Source organism: Salvelinus fontinalis, chromosome 9, assembly GCF_029448725.1.
Source record: "Salvelinus fontinalis isolate EN_2023a chromosome 9, ASM2944872v1, whole genome shotgun sequence".
Lineage (NCBI taxonomy): Eukaryota > Metazoa > Chordata > Actinopteri > Salmoniformes > Salmonidae > Salvelinus > Salvelinus fontinalis.
In genome coordinates this window covers 51656499-51671979 of record NC_074673.1, presented here as the reverse complement: position 1 = coordinate 51671979, position 15481 = coordinate 51656499, and the positions used below count along the sequence as shown (strand labels likewise).

The window sequence follows — 15481 nt, the reverse complement described above, 5'->3', positions numbered from 1 at the left end:
AGAGTACTAAAGGTCAAGAGGACTAAAAGTCAATAAAGTACTAAAGGTCAAGAGGACTAAAAGTTAATAGAGTACTAAAGGTCAAGAGGACTAAAAGTCAATAGAGTACTAAAGGTCAAGAGGACTAAAAGTCAATAGAGTACTAAAGGTCAAGAGGACTAAAAGTCAATAGAGTACTAAAGGTCAAGAGGACTAAAAGTCAATAAAGTACTAAAGGTCAAGAGGACTAAAAGTCAATAAAGTACTAAAGGTCAAGAGGACTAAAAGTCAATAAAGTACTAAAGGTCAAGAGGACTAAAAGTCAATAGAGTACTAAAGGTCAAGAGGACTAAAAGTCAATAAAGTACTAAAGGTCAAGAGGACTAAAAGTCAATAGAGTACTAAAGGTCAAGAGGACTAAAAGTCAATAAAGTACTAAAGGTCAAGAGGACTAAAAGTCAATAGAGTACTAAAGGTCAAGAGGACTAAAAGTCAATAGAGTACTAAAGGTCAAGAGGACTAAAAGTCAATAGAGTACTAAAGGTCAAGAGGACTAAAAGTCAATAGAGTACTAAAGGTCAAGAGGACTAAAAGTCAATAGAGTACTAAAGGTCAAGAGGATTAAAAGTCAATAGAGTACTAAAGGGCAAGAGGACTAAAAGTCAATAGAGTACTAAAGGTCAAGAGGACTAAAAGTCAATAGAGTACTAAAGGGCAAGAGGACTAAAAGTCAATAGAGTACTAAAGGTCAAGAGGACTAAAAGTCAATAGAGTACTATCGATCAATGGAAATAGTGTTTTTTCTGGAATACGGGATTAATGATCAATGGGTCAGAGACATGGGAGGAATTTCAGTCCGGGACTCTTAGCTACATGGCAGGTTCTCATTGGTCCAAATTGTTTATATATTGAACCTGAAATATGATACTTGTTATTTGGCCATTGGCCCAGTTTTATTGCAAGGAATTCTAATTGGTCAACCACAGGCTAAAGCTGGGTTATTAAGTACATCCAGTCCCTTTGTTCTGGGGAGAGAATCACAGGAGAGAATCACTGGAGAGAATCACTGAGGACAGGGGAGAATGAACATCTACCTCCCCGCATGATTTGTTCTCTTTGAATAAAACTATTTTCCTCCCCCTGATTTGCTTTGTGGTCTGTGTTATTGAAGCGTAACATCAACTACTAACATGTTGGTCCCATGTTTCTTGAGCTGAAATAAAAGATCCAAGAAATACACTACAGTTCAGAAGTTTGGGGTCACTCTGTCCAGTGTCGTTGCCCATCTTAATCTTTTATTTTTACTTGCCAGTCGGAGATATGGCTTTATCTTTGCAACTCTGCCTTAAAAGGCCAGCATCCCGGAGTCGCCTCTTCACTGTTGATGTTGAGACTGGTGTTTTGCGCAAACTATTTAATGAAGCTTCCAGTTGAGGACTTGTGAAGCATCTGTTTCTCAAACTGGACACTCTAATGAACTTGTCCTCTTGCTCAGTTGTGCACCGGGGCCTCCCATTGCTGGTTAGAGCCAGTTTGCGCTGTTCTGTGAAGGGAGTAGTACACAGTGTTGTACGAGATCTTCAGTTTCTGGGCAATTTCTCACATGGAATATTCTTAATTTCTCAGAACAAGAATAGACTGATGAGTTTCAGAAGAAAGTTATTTGTTTCTGGCCATTTTGAGCCTGTAATCAAACCCACAAATGCTGATACTCAACTAGTCTAAAGAAGGCCAGTTTTATTGCTTCTTTAATCAGAACAACCGTTTTCAGCTGTCTTTTAGCATAATTGCAAAAGGGTTTTCTAATGATCACTTAGCCTTTTAAAATGATAAACTTGGATTAGCTAACAGATTGCCATTGGAACGCAGGAGTGATGGTTGCTGATAATGGGCCTCTGTACGCATATGTAGATATTCCATAAACAAATCTGCCGTTTCCAGCTACAATAGTCATTTACAACATTAACAATGTCTACACTGTATTTCTGATCAATTTGATGTTATTTTAATGGACCAAAAATGTGCTTTTCTTTCAAAAACAAGGACATTTCTAAGTGACTCCAAACTGTTGAACGGTAGTGTATATACTGTACTAATACAATTACTCAGAGAAAGAGATTAGTAATATATATTTTATCAATGGTGGGGGTCAAAATTGACACCCCTGTTTTCAATACCTCACCTTTCGAGGATACACAGCACTAAGCCTTTAAAAATGTTTCGTTGGAGAACACATTGGGAGGGATCTTAGACCATTCCTCCATACAGAATCCTTCCCGGTCCTTGATATCCTTCATCTGCACTTGTGGACTGCCCTCTTCAATTCAAACCACAGGTTTGTCCGGAGACTGAGATGGCTATTTCAAAATGTACTATAGATTTTGTGGCCAATTAACAATTTCTTTGTGTATTTTGATGTGTGCTTTGGGTTACCGTCTTGCTGGCAGATCCACTTGCGGCCAAGTTGCAGCCTCCTGGCAAAGGCAACCAGGTTCTTTCAAAAATGTCCAGGTACTGGGTAAAGTTCATGATGCCGTTGACCTCAACAAGGGCCCAAGGACCAGTGGAAGCAAAATTGCCCTATAACATCAGTTACTGTATCCACCACCATAATTTACAGTAGGTTTGGGGTTCTTTTCTGCTCATGCATTCTCATTTCAATGCAAAACCCACCAATGGTGGCACTATTTTCTACCATCTGACCAAAGCACCAGTTCCAATCCAAGTGCCGATGCTGTTAAGCCAACTCCAGGCGTTTACATTTCTTGGATGACATGAAAAGAGAGCTCTTTGGCTACGCACATCAGTGGTGGGTTTGGCGACAAAATGAGAATGCATGAGCAGAAAAGAACCCCGTAATGATAGAAATACCCCCAACTAACTCAGTGGTCTTTCTGGGCGGATTTAGATTTTTTTTTAAATTATGGCAATTTTCCGGCCATTTCTTCTGATGAAGACAGATGAATGTTGAGGGTAGCCATTGGAGAGTGTATGACATCTTATTTTCATTAACCGTTCCTATAAGGAATAGGGTGCTATTTAGGATACTGACAGGGTTTGTTAGTGTAAGGTCGATGTCCGCACCCCCACTGAATTCTAATTAGCATAATAAAACATTATCCCAATAAAAATCTGTTTAAGCTAATGATATGTTTTTTTTTTGCATTGGATGCGTCTGTCTCCTCCTTTGCTTGATATAAGGAATGTGAAATTATTTATACTTTCACTTAGCCTTTGGACCTAGACTTGGCGCTCCGGTATCGCTTGCAATGCAGGAGCAGAGAGAACAGTCTACGACTTGAGTGACTGGATTCTTAGAAAAATGTTTGTGCCTTCCTCTGACACCGCCTAATATATACTGTACGTGTGGTCATTGTGGGGACAACGTCATCGATGCACTTATTGATGAAGCCGGTGACTGAGGAGATATACTCCTCAATGCCCTTGGATGATTCACAGAGCATATTCCAGTCTGTGCTAGCAAAACAGTCCTGTAGTGTAGCATCATCTGACCAGTTCCGTACTGAGTGAGTCACTGGTACTTCCTGCTTTAGTTTTTGCTTGTAAGCAGGAATCAGAAGGATAGAATTATGGTCAGATTTGCAACTGGAGGGCGAGGGAGAGCTTTGTACACGTCTCTGTGTGTAGAGTAAAGGTGGTCGAGAGTTATTTTTCCTCTTTTTTTCACATGTGACATGCTGGTCGAAGTTAGGTCAAAAGGATTTAAGTTTGCCTGCATGAAAGTCCCCGGCCACTAGGAGCGCAGCTTCTGGATGAGCATTTTCTTGTTTGCTTTTGGACTTATAGAGCTCGTTGAGTGTGGCCTTAGTGCCAGCATCGGGTTTGTGGTGATAAATAGTCGGCTACGAAAAATATAGATGAACACCCTCTTGGTAGATAGTGTGGTCTACAGTTTAACCTGTTGAGGCTGGGGGCGCTGTTGTCACTATTTATGCTAATCGTGTAATTTTTGAAACGGCTTCCCACAAAATTCTTGATCGTACAATATGCATATTATTATTATTATTGGATAGAAAACAGTCTATAGTTTCTATAGGAGTTTAAATTTTGTCTCTAAGTGGAACAGAACCCATTCTACAGCAATTTCCCTGACATGGAGTCAGATTTCAGAAATGTTGGCCCCTGATCTGGAGTCAGTTAAAAGGCCACAGTTATTGCTATGAGTATACGGACACTGCTTACGTCTTCCCCTGGATGCCTTTACGTGATGACGATTTGAATGGGGTCGATTGCGCGTTCACAGGCACTATAAATTAAAAAACCCTGTAGCTAGTAAGTCTTTTGGAGCTGCGTTATGCGCGTGGAGGACACCGACCCGCACCTGTTCCAAGCATTAGTGTTGGGAGTAATCTTTCTCCGGTCATGTTAAGACTCGTTATAGGAGTTAAAAACATCATAAGGTAGTTAATTTAAAGCGTTTTATAGCAATTTATATCCGTTTAGTGCAATTTTGGGACATTTATTTCTGAAACGCTGTGAATCGCTGGGCACGCTTCCAGTTCATGCTGAACGCAGTTGGCATTTCCACATGGCAAGAGGACAGCTTTCCACCAAAAGACGATTAGACCCAAGAAAGGATCCTTTGCCCAAGATACTGATGGAAGAACAGCTCAAAGTAGGACATTTTTATTATGATAAATCGTGTTTCTGTCGAAAAATGTTAGTGGCTTAGGACGCCATGTTTTTTGACGTAGCTTCGCTTGGCGCAAACTGTATTGAAAAGTAAGGATAATTAAAAAAATGTAATTCCGTGATTGTATTAAGAATTAGATTGTCTATCAATCGATGTCCACCCTATATTTTTTAGTCACGTTTATGAGTATTTATGTATAAGAGTAGATCACTGTCTAATATGGCGCACGGACATTTTCTCACCAGCTGGGCTACATTTCACATTGTCTAACCATGATTTTGGTGGCTAAATATGCACATTTTCGAACAAACTGTATATGTATGTTGTAATGTGATGTTACAGGGGTGTCATCTGAAGAATTCTGAGAAGGTTAGTGAAAAAAATAATATATTTTGGCGATGTTGACGTTATCGCTCACTTTGGCTAGAATCAATGCTGGGCTGCTATGTGCTATGTGCTATGCTAATATAACGATTTATTGTGTTTTCGCTGTAAGACACTTAGAAAATCTGAAATATTGTCTGTATTCACAGGATCTGTGTCTTTCGATTAGTGTATGCTGTGTATTTTTACGAAATGTTTGATGATTAGTAGTTAGGTAAACACGTTGCTCATTGTAATTATTCTAGTCCATTTGTGACGGTGGGTGCAATTGTAACCTATGCCATCTACCTGAAATATGCACATTTTTCTAACAAAACCTATCCCATACCATAAATATGTTATCAGACTGTCATCTGATGAGTTTTTTTCTTGGTTAGGGGCTATAAATATCTTAGTTTAGCTGAATTGGTGATAGCTACTGGTGTTGGTGGACAAATAAAAGATGGTGGATTATGCTAATGTGTTTTTAGGTAATAGATTTACATCTTTACATATTGTGTCTTCCCTGTAAAACATTTTAAAAATCGGACATGTTGGCTGGATTCACAAGATCTGTGTCTTTCATTAGCTGTATTGGACTTTAATGTGTGAAAGTTAAATATTTTAAAAAATATATTTTTTTTGAATTTCGCGGCTCTGCCTTTTCAGTGGGGGTGGGGGGGGAGTGCCGCTAGCGGCACCCTCAGCCTAGACAGGTTAACATGAGGTACTCTACCTCAGGCAAGCAAAACCACGAGACTACCTTAATATTAGACAACACACACCAGATTTTATTGATAAATAGACACACAACCCCACCTCTTGTCTTACCGGACGTAGCTATTCTGTCCTGCTGATGCACGGAAACCCAGCCAACTGTATATTATGTCTCGTCGTTCAGCCACAACTCTGTGAAACATAAGATATTACAGTTTTTAATGTCCCGTTGGTAGGATAGTCTCTAACAGAGCTCATCCAGTTTATTCTCCAGTGATTAAACATTGAGCCAATAGAAAAATGGTAAAGGCGGGTTACCCACCCGCCGACTAGTTCTCACAAGGCACCCTGATCTACGCCCTCTGTGTTTCCTTCTTTTCTTCATGCCAATGACAGGGATTTGGACCTAGTATGGGAGCAACATTATATCCTTCGTGTCAGACTCAATATATCCTTCGTGTCAGTACCCCTCCCAGTCCACCAGGTACTGGAGCTGAACCCCACGACGAGTCCAGAAGGGATCTGACAGCACAGGTGTGACCTCCTTTGATGTCCAGAGGAGGCGGAGGGGTGTCGTGGGGGACTGCCTCATCCAGGGGACCAGGAACCAGCGGCCTGAGGAGAGAAACATGAAAGGTGAGAGCCGGTAGTTAGTGGGAAGCTGTAACCTATAAGTCACCTCGTTGACCCTCCAGAGAACCTTGCACGGCCTGACAAACTGGGGTCTCTGCTTCTTGCAGGGCAGGCGGAGTGGGAAGTTTCTGTTGGAGAGCCAGACTCGATCACCAGGATCAAACACGGGTGGTTCACTGCGGTGGCGATCCGCCTGCTCCTTCTGGCGATGGACGGCGCCCTGGAGCCTCACGTGAGCATCACTCCAAACTTCCTCTACACGCCAGAACCATTCGTCCACCGCAGGGGCTTCGGTTTGGGTCGGAGTCCCCTGAGCCAGGGCTGGCTGATAACCCAGGACACATGGAAGACAGTCAGCCTGGTGGAGGAGTTGTCCGCCCAGGGAAGGAATCGGACCCACTCCCCCTACCGGTCCTGGCAGTGACTCCTCTGGAACCTCCCCAGCTCCTGGTTCATCCTCCATTGGACTGAGGCCAGTACCCGGAAATGAGGTCTAACCATGACCCCCAGTTTCTCTATGAAGCCCTCCAAACCCGTGACATTATTGGGGGCCACGGTCGGAGACGATGTCCTCCGGAAGGTCATAGTGCAGGAAGACCTGCTGGATACCAGAGAGAAGAATAAACTGGCATTATTTTGAGAATCTGTCCACGGTGAAACCGTCAGGGAGGGAGATCGTGACCAAATCAATGGACATGTGACTAGGCACGGTAAGGAGTTTCCCTGCTGGAGCATGCAGGGGGGATTTAGTTTGGGCACATAATGAACATGAGCCACATCCTGCGCAAAGGCTGAGGGGCTTACGTTGCAAACTCCCCTTGCTTGGTTAATCATTTGGACCGATGACAAAGATGGCCACGGGGATTCCCACAAGGGCGTAAGGTGAGGGTAAGTGGAGGAGGGTGTGTCTTTTACGAGTTTGAAATGCAACCAATGTTGCACTTCACTAGCAATAAAATCAAGTCAAGACAGATAGAAAGGGAGGCAAAATGCGATGGAAACCCATTTAACTTGTATTTTTTATTCGGTACATGGAATTTAACCTCAAACCTCAAAGTATTTTTATGTGCACTATGTCATCACGCACAGCCTTTTATCTGCAGCAAGTCAATTTTATGGAAACACATCTCTGGTGGGTAAAAAAATATGTTGTTTCTAATACGGATTGTAGAATATTTGCATGCCAATCTTTTGCCAATGAATGGAAACCTGGATTGTGTCAAGCAGTTCTTTAACTACTTTATCAAATTAATGATAGCCAGTTCAGAAGGGAAACACGAGTGTGATTGCATCAGCGGATAATGCACCAATTGGATTCACACTGTAATTACATGCGGTCTATTTGGTTGACCAGTTCTACACATGCTTCCCCAATGTCGGATGTCACATGCTCACATGCGATGGTGTCGCTGTTGCAGTGCTGTTGTAACTAGCTGTTACACTCTATGCTTGCTGTTTCTGTTATGAACTTTCTTTGCGAATGTTCACCAGCTCTGTTGAACCTCGCTTGCCTCATTCAATATGCTTATGTTGCAATGTTGGCTGCTGCAGGGATGTCATTAATTACGAAGATCAACCATGTTGCTCAACATACATTGGGAAGCAATGTTTTCTTGATGACATGAGCAAGGAGATGGTGCTCATCACGGTGATTCTATACGATTTCGGTCTCTATGCATCTGGTAATTTGTTAGTGCAGCAGTCTATCAATAGTAGTTATTACTGCTTGTCACACAGCTCACAAGACAGGCAAGGCACACTATCAGCAATACATTTTATGGTGGCATCTCAGTCACATTGTGTCGGCAGTCACACTTAACATTTTGTACAAATCATCTGACTGGTCATTGTCTGGAACCCTATTCTTACACAGTTTAAGCTATAAATGCATTCACTTATGTGCTGACTAGTCTGGATTAGTGTGCTTGTATAGCTACACCTTTCTGCTTCTGCTGTGAGCTACTAGAGTATTGCAAGCTTACTGTTGCAATGAGTCACCCTATTTACATGCCTTTTACGGTTGTTATATTTACTTCATCATTATCTGCCGCAGTAGGTTAGACTGATTATTAGCCATTTTTCTATCATGCATCATGTATTTGACATAGGTACAGTGGTATAAAGTACTTAAGTACAAATACTTTAAAGTACTACTTAAGTTGTTTTTTGGTGTATGTGTACTTTACTTTACTATTTATATGTTTGACTACTTTCACTTTTACTTCACTACATTCCTGAAGCCAATTATGTACTTTCTACTACTATACATTTTCCTTGGCACACAAAAGTACTCGTTACATTTTGAATGCTTAGCAGGACAGGAAAATGGTCCAATTCACGCACTTATCAAGAGAGCATTGCTGGTCATCCCTACTGCCTTTGATCTGGTGAACTCACAAAACACACGTGCTTAGTTTGTAAATTATGTCTGAGTGTTTGAGTGTGCCCCTGGCTATAGGTACATTTTTTTTTTTTTGTGCCATCTGGTTTGCTTAACATAAGGAATTAGAAAATGTTCATACCTTTTAGGATCACAACCTTTTTTCAATTTTCGCCTAAAATGACATACTCAAATCTAACTGCCTGTAGCTCAGGACCTGAAGCAAGGATATGCATATGAAATGTGAAAGGAATGTAGGAGAATATAACACAATAGACCTGGTAAAATGTAATACAAAGAAAAAAACTTGCTTGTTTAAAAAAAAAAGTGGTTCCATCATCTTTGAAATGCAAGAGAAAGGCCACAATGTATTACTCCAGTTTAGGCACAATTTCAACTTTTGCCACGAGATGGCAGCAGTGTCATGTGCAACGTGTTAGACTGATCCAATGAACCATTGCATTACTGTTAAAAATGTTGTCCCAAGTCTGCCCAAATGTGTCTAATTGGTTTATTGATACATTTTCAAGTACATAACTGTGCACTCTCCTCAAACATCAGCATGGTATTATTTCACTGTAACAGCTACTGTAAATTGGACAGTACAGTTAGATTAACAAGCATTTAAGCTTTCTGCTCATATCAGATATGTCTCTGTCCTGGGAAATGTTCTTGTTGTTTGTTCTTGTTCTTGTTGCTAATCACACACCGATCCTGTAGAGGTACATTTTAGCAATTACATTTACTTTTAATACTTAACTTTATTTCAAAACAAATACTTTTAGACTTTTACTGAAGTAGTATTTTACTGGGTGTCTTGAACTTTTACTTGAGTAATTTTTTATTAAGGTATCTTTACTTTTACTCAAGTATGACATTTGGGTTCTTTTTCCACCATTTTTGATTTAATTTATTTGTATTTAACCTTTATTTAACTGCATAGGTAGTCTCTCCGGCATAGGTAGTCCCTCCTTGTCGGTCTATCTTGCTTTCTAGTGACAGCATAGACTATCTATTCTAACATATTGAATGCTATTGTAGCTATCTCTTCATTCTAGTCATGTTTTAGCTGTTATTAATTATTCTTCTAGTTGCATATTTTTTTAAATCTTGTCTTACATACTAGTTCTTCATGTGTCTCAGGTTGCAACCTTTAATGCTGTAGTGAATGCTCGCACATTCATCTGACGTCTTTGCTTCATTATCTGCACACAGTATTACATTATGCTATTGCTTCTATTGGGGCATGTGCATGTTTAGGCTCTGTATTCATCACCTTGATGAGGCAATGCTTGTGCTAATTCATGCATTGGCTGTTATGTCCTGTGTCAGCTGCACAAGACAACGTTGAGGTCGTGGTGACATAGAGGCCAACGCTTGCCACTCCTTCCACAGCATCTGCCACAGCATTGCAGTAGGATGGCAGACAGATTATTTTACCCAGGTGCAAACAGGTTGTTTCGCAATGAGGCTTTACATGGCACCAAGTTTACTTTCATGACGATGTGCTGCTTTAGTGTTGGTGGGTATTATTTATTGTGATGTATTATCAGCTAGTGCAATCAAATTCCACTGGGGGATTAATAGTACTATTTTATATTATAACATGCTTATCGTGTGCTGTCATCCATAGCTGTCTTTTACACTAAGTGGTCACTTCTCCGGCTTCTCCCCAGCTGGTTTCTAATAGGGGTGAGATTATCGTCTCGGCAGATCGCCCCTTTACAGGACAAACATGCATTCTTACAGATGTTCATTTGTTTGCCGTTGTGATCATGAAACATCAGGTTAGGCATATTTTAGGAGTATACCATATTAGGATAGTAGTAAGCAAGTCTACTCGTGTTATCATGCATGCTTGAACTTAGTGCATCTGCAAGCATCTAATACCCTGATGCAGCGTGACTCATATCTTCCACCATTGTGCTGGCCCATATGCTGGGGGGGTGCTACATGCGTTGTCCAGCAGTTGAGCATCGACATATCTTGTGCAACAGGGATGGCGTCAGTCTGTCACTTGCTTAACATAACTGGGTCTTTGCATCATTAAGCATATAGTCACAGAAGTTCAGCTCATTTTATTTCATTGCTACTGCTAACCCTAACCCTAACCTTTTTTCCCCCTCAGATTTCAAGTTATCGCCTTGGACCTTAGTGGGTGAGCTGACGTTGTATTGCGGTGCGATGACCAATCACGGCTCGATACATCTTCCAGCCGCGTCGGATTGGCTGGTGATGCTAGCTTTACCTAGCATGCGTGGACTTGCTAAACACCCACATGGCGATCTGCTGTTGGCGATCAAGCGTTCATTGCTCTATGGGAAAGTTAGAGGCCTTATTTCAGACACACTTGTGGCATTAGGCTTTGGAAAGTACAGGTGGTTTGGGTTTTAGTTGCAGTTTTGGTGGGTTGTTAGTACTCTGCTGTTATGCTGTGTGATGGTATGTCATGGCTGAGCTGTACGCTCGGCAGCAATCATTGTCTGTTCTTCTCTCTGTATGAAGTCTTCTGTTTTATAACCATGTATTCATTTTCTATTCCAACTTTCAGGTAGGCAAAAGTAGCCTTTCTCGCCGTGGTCTGATAGCACGCAGGGATTCCATTCATCTCAACTGTCAGGACCCTTCAGCGTGTTCTTCGCTCAGGAATCCATCTGTCGCCTACTCTTTATGGCCTACGGAAATCAACCAACATGCCTGTTAGGAGTATCTCTACTCTCTCAGCAGCACAAGTTAAGCCTCACTTAAGGTGAGGGTGTTGGGTTTACATGAACCTATGCTAGAGGCTGTCTGATGTTTTTATGCGTTCTTCAGTCTGAAATGCGCTACATGTTCCATCCCTTTAATCTTGCGTGATGTATCAAATGATATTGTTTTATGGACTGCTTCTAGTCGGTCACGGCTTGACCCTCAAGATTATGGGCCATAATCCTCTACTATCTACAACGTTTCACTCAGAGTGTGGAGCCTACATGAGTTCCGGCAGTAATTGCTAATATGATTGCGTTGGCTCTATGGTCCAGTAACTATGTTGCTTTCGTACTGCATCGCAACCGATGCAGTATATAACACTTTTAGCTCAGGTGGGTGGCTAGCACCCGGCGGTGCATCTATTTTGCAGGTGGTTGGTTGGGCTTATAGGTAGAATATCCTCATGATCAAAGATGACTGCTCATCTTGCCTCAGCGAGGGCACCTGGCAAGGTGTCACTATGGCAGGCGGGTTCATACTACTTACGGTTGCCTAGTTAGATAAGTAGTATGTTTTCCCATGTACCAAGATGAACGCTCATCTTGCCTTATCAAGGGTACCCGTCGGTGCATCATGTGAAATAGTCATATGGATGCAATAGCTCATGCTACACATAGTTAGTATTTACAGATAGGCGTAGTAGTCAGTCACGTATAGTAGAATGACCTTCACAGGTCTATTGAGAGCTCTTATACTGTGCTTTCTGCTGTGCACATAATTAATCGGCTGGCTGTGGTTCTGCTGTTTTAGTGGATTTGACATAGCATGTTGTGCTCATTCACTGTCAGTTATATTATCATCTTCTTATGGCTCTTCGTTCTGGCAGCGAGCTACCCTGAAGGAGCAGAGGCCTAATGCCAAATCATGCATTGTTATATTTTCTAATAAATGGTTAAGACTTACACGTGGTGTTTTCAACACAATTTGCTTTCTTGATCTGCCCGTTAAATCCAGCTCTTGCCGAATCCAGTAGCGAGAAGAGCGAAAACATCTTCTCCACCGAGGAAAAACCTTCCATGCAGTTACTTGCTGTGCTTTCAGTTAAGTTATGCCCTCCAGTTCTGATATAACTGCTGCCAACCAAGAGCAGCCATCGGTGTTAGGATTTTTCATTTCAAACCCAGTACAGGCACTTCTCATTATCGTCATCAATTTAACCACATCACAGATTATCAGAAGATGCTGATTGGTCCGACCATACGGTGGTAGGAGAGGTAGGGGCTCAAATGGTTTGAATATGGTTGTGTCCAGACTGTATCCATGTAGCGATACAGAATGTAAGCTTGCGAGATCAGGATGGTTCGTATGAGGCTAATCCAAAATGCCCCTAGAGGTAAATAAATAATCCATGCACGAGAAACTCTGGTGGGAGTGGGAGTGGGAGGAAAATGAAAAATCTCTATCTTTAGGGTGAAGTATGCTCCAGGCATCAAACAATTCTAAGTCAGAACACAACAATGTTATTGTAGTTTTGGGATTTTTTTGTACATTTTTATTTCTATTCGTTTATCGATTTGATTTGAAATTCTGTTTAGTTTCAGTTAGGTTTCAGACGTGATTTACTAGTTTTTATTCCGTTTCAGTTTGATAAAAAAAGATACACTACCGGTCAAAAGTTTCAGAACACCTACTCAATCAAATCAAAGTTTTTTGTCACGTGTGCCGAATACAACAGGTGTAGACCTTACAGTGAAATGCTTACTTACAGGCTCTAAACAACAGTGCAATTTCTAAGTTAAAAAAAGCTATTAGGTGAACAATAGATAAGTAAAGAAATTAAAACAACAGCAAAAAAGAGTGAAAAATAACAGTAGCGAGGCTATATACAGTAGCGAGGCTATATACAGTAGCGAGGCTATATACAGTAGCGAGGCTATATACAGGCACTGGTTAGTCGGGCTGATTCAGGTAGTATGTACATGTAGGTATGGTTAAAGTGACTATGCATATACTGTATGATAAACAGAGAGTAGCAGTAGCGTGAAGAGGGGTTGGCGGGTGGCGGGACACAATGCAGATAGTCCCGGTAGCCAATGTGCAGGGGCACCGGTTGGCCAGGCTAATTGAGGGAGTATGTACATGGATGTATAGTTAAAGTGACTGTGCGTATATGATAAACAGAGAATAGCAGCAGCGTAAAAGAGGGGTTGGGAGGGACTATGCAAATAGTCCGGGTAGCCATTTGATTACCTGTTCAGGAGTCTTATGGCTTGGGGTAAAAACTGTTGAGAAGCCTTTTGGTCCTAGACTTGGCACTCCGGTACCGCTTGCCATGCGGTAGTAGAGAGAACAGTTTATGATTGGGGTGGTTGGGGTCTTTGACAATTTTTAGGGCCTTCCTCTGAAGGTGTTAAACAGTTAAACAAATCAAAATATGTTATATTTGAGATTCATCAAATAGCCACCCTTTGCCTTGATGACAGCTTTGCAAACTCTTGGCATTCTTTCAACCAGCTTCATGAGGTCATTTCAATTAACAGGTGTGCCATTTTAAGTTCATTTGTGGAATTTCTTTCCTTGCGTTTGAGCCAATCACTTGTCTTGTGACAAGGTAGGGGTGGTATACAGAAGATAGCCCTATTTGGTAAAAGACCAAGTCCATATTATGGCAAGAACAGCTCAAATCAGCAAAGATAAATTACAGTCCATTACTTTAAGACATGAAGGTCAGTCAATAAGGAACATTTCAAGAACTTGAAAGTTTCTTCAAGTGCAGTCACAAAAACCTTTAAGCGCTATGATGAAACTGGCTCTCTAGAGGACCGCCACAGGAATGGAAGACCCAGAGTTACCTCTGCTGCAGAGGATAAGTTCGAGTTACCAGCCTCAGAAATTGCAGCCCAAATAAATGCTTCACATAGTTCAAGTAACAGACACATCTCAACATCAACTGTTGAGAGGAGTGAATCAGGCCTTCATGGTGGAATTGCTGCAAATAAACCACTACTAAAGGACACGGAATGAGTAGGTGTCCTAAAACTTTTGACCGGTAATCTATATATTTCGTTTTTATATTATTTCGTTTTAGGAACAGAAAGTAGCCTCACACATGGGACTCTAGGAAAAATATATGTCACGATTGTTGAAAAGAGTAGACTAAGGTGCAGCGTGCTTAGAGTTCGACACAATTTTAAACTGAAAATCACTGAACAAAACAACACAAACAAAAACGTGAACTATACAAAATAGTGCAGACAGGCAACTAACAATGGGGAAAATGGCTACCTAAATATGATCCCCAATCAGAGACAACGATAAACAGCTGTCTCTGATTGGGAACCATATCAGGCCAACTTAGACATACAAAAACCTAGATGACCCACCCTAGTCACTATCACGTCCCAACCGACACAGAGAAAAAACAGCTTACTATGGTCAGGGCGTGACAATGTATGTGTTGTGTTTGAGATGGTCTGGTCACACAAATTTCCTAGGTGGCAAAGCTCCGGATGGATATTGTCATCTGCGTAGTAGCAAACCCCCACCTTGCAACCCCAAACTGTTCACACCCTTTTTGTTGGCAGAAAGAAAAGTTAGTAGTTTTAAAGCAATTATACACATTATGCCATTGTGCAAAGAGAGAATTTAGCAGTTTTAGATCTAATTTATTGCAATTATACACATTTTCCACGTTTAATGTGATACCAGGTGTCAAATCCTGACCCAATTCCTAAAATAAAATAATATTAGTCTTACCTTGTCTTCATCCTGAAGTTCTTTGTGAGTGCTGTTCAGATGAACTTTGAGGTTGATTGGGTTTTAACCTTTTATCTCTGTTCCACACAGGCTGCCATTTTCTGACACTACAATACAGAGAGGAATACAAAATAAATATAACTAAACAATTTGATGTTTTTTAAAATCTATTTTAGTTTTGTTGTCAAAGAATTGTTTGTGTAGTTTTTGTTTTTCAAATGTTTTTCAAAATTTTATTTGTTTACTAAAAAGTTTTTATTTTATTTTTTATTTACTCTAATAATCTTTGTAGACAACTCTTTAGTGGT

The 15481-nt window shown here is 41.0% G+C and overlaps 1 protein-coding gene across 1 annotated transcript; it reads right to left on the bottom strand.

Moving 5' to 3' along the window:
* Positions 1 to 5787: 5787 nt before the first annotated feature.
* LOC129861799 (uncharacterized) lies at positions 5788 to 12767 on the bottom strand. Its single transcript, XM_055932951.1, has 2 exons — positions 12381 to 12767; positions 5788 to 6947 (listed from the first exon to the last, which is right to left on the bottom strand). Exon 2 carries the CDS (start codon positions 6807 to 6809, stop codon positions 6174 to 6176), a length of 636 nt encoding a protein of 211 aa, XP_055788926.1. The 5' UTR covers positions 6810 to 6947; positions 12381 to 12767; the 3' UTR covers positions 5788 to 6173.
* Positions 12768 to 15481: the final 2714 nt, after the last annotated feature.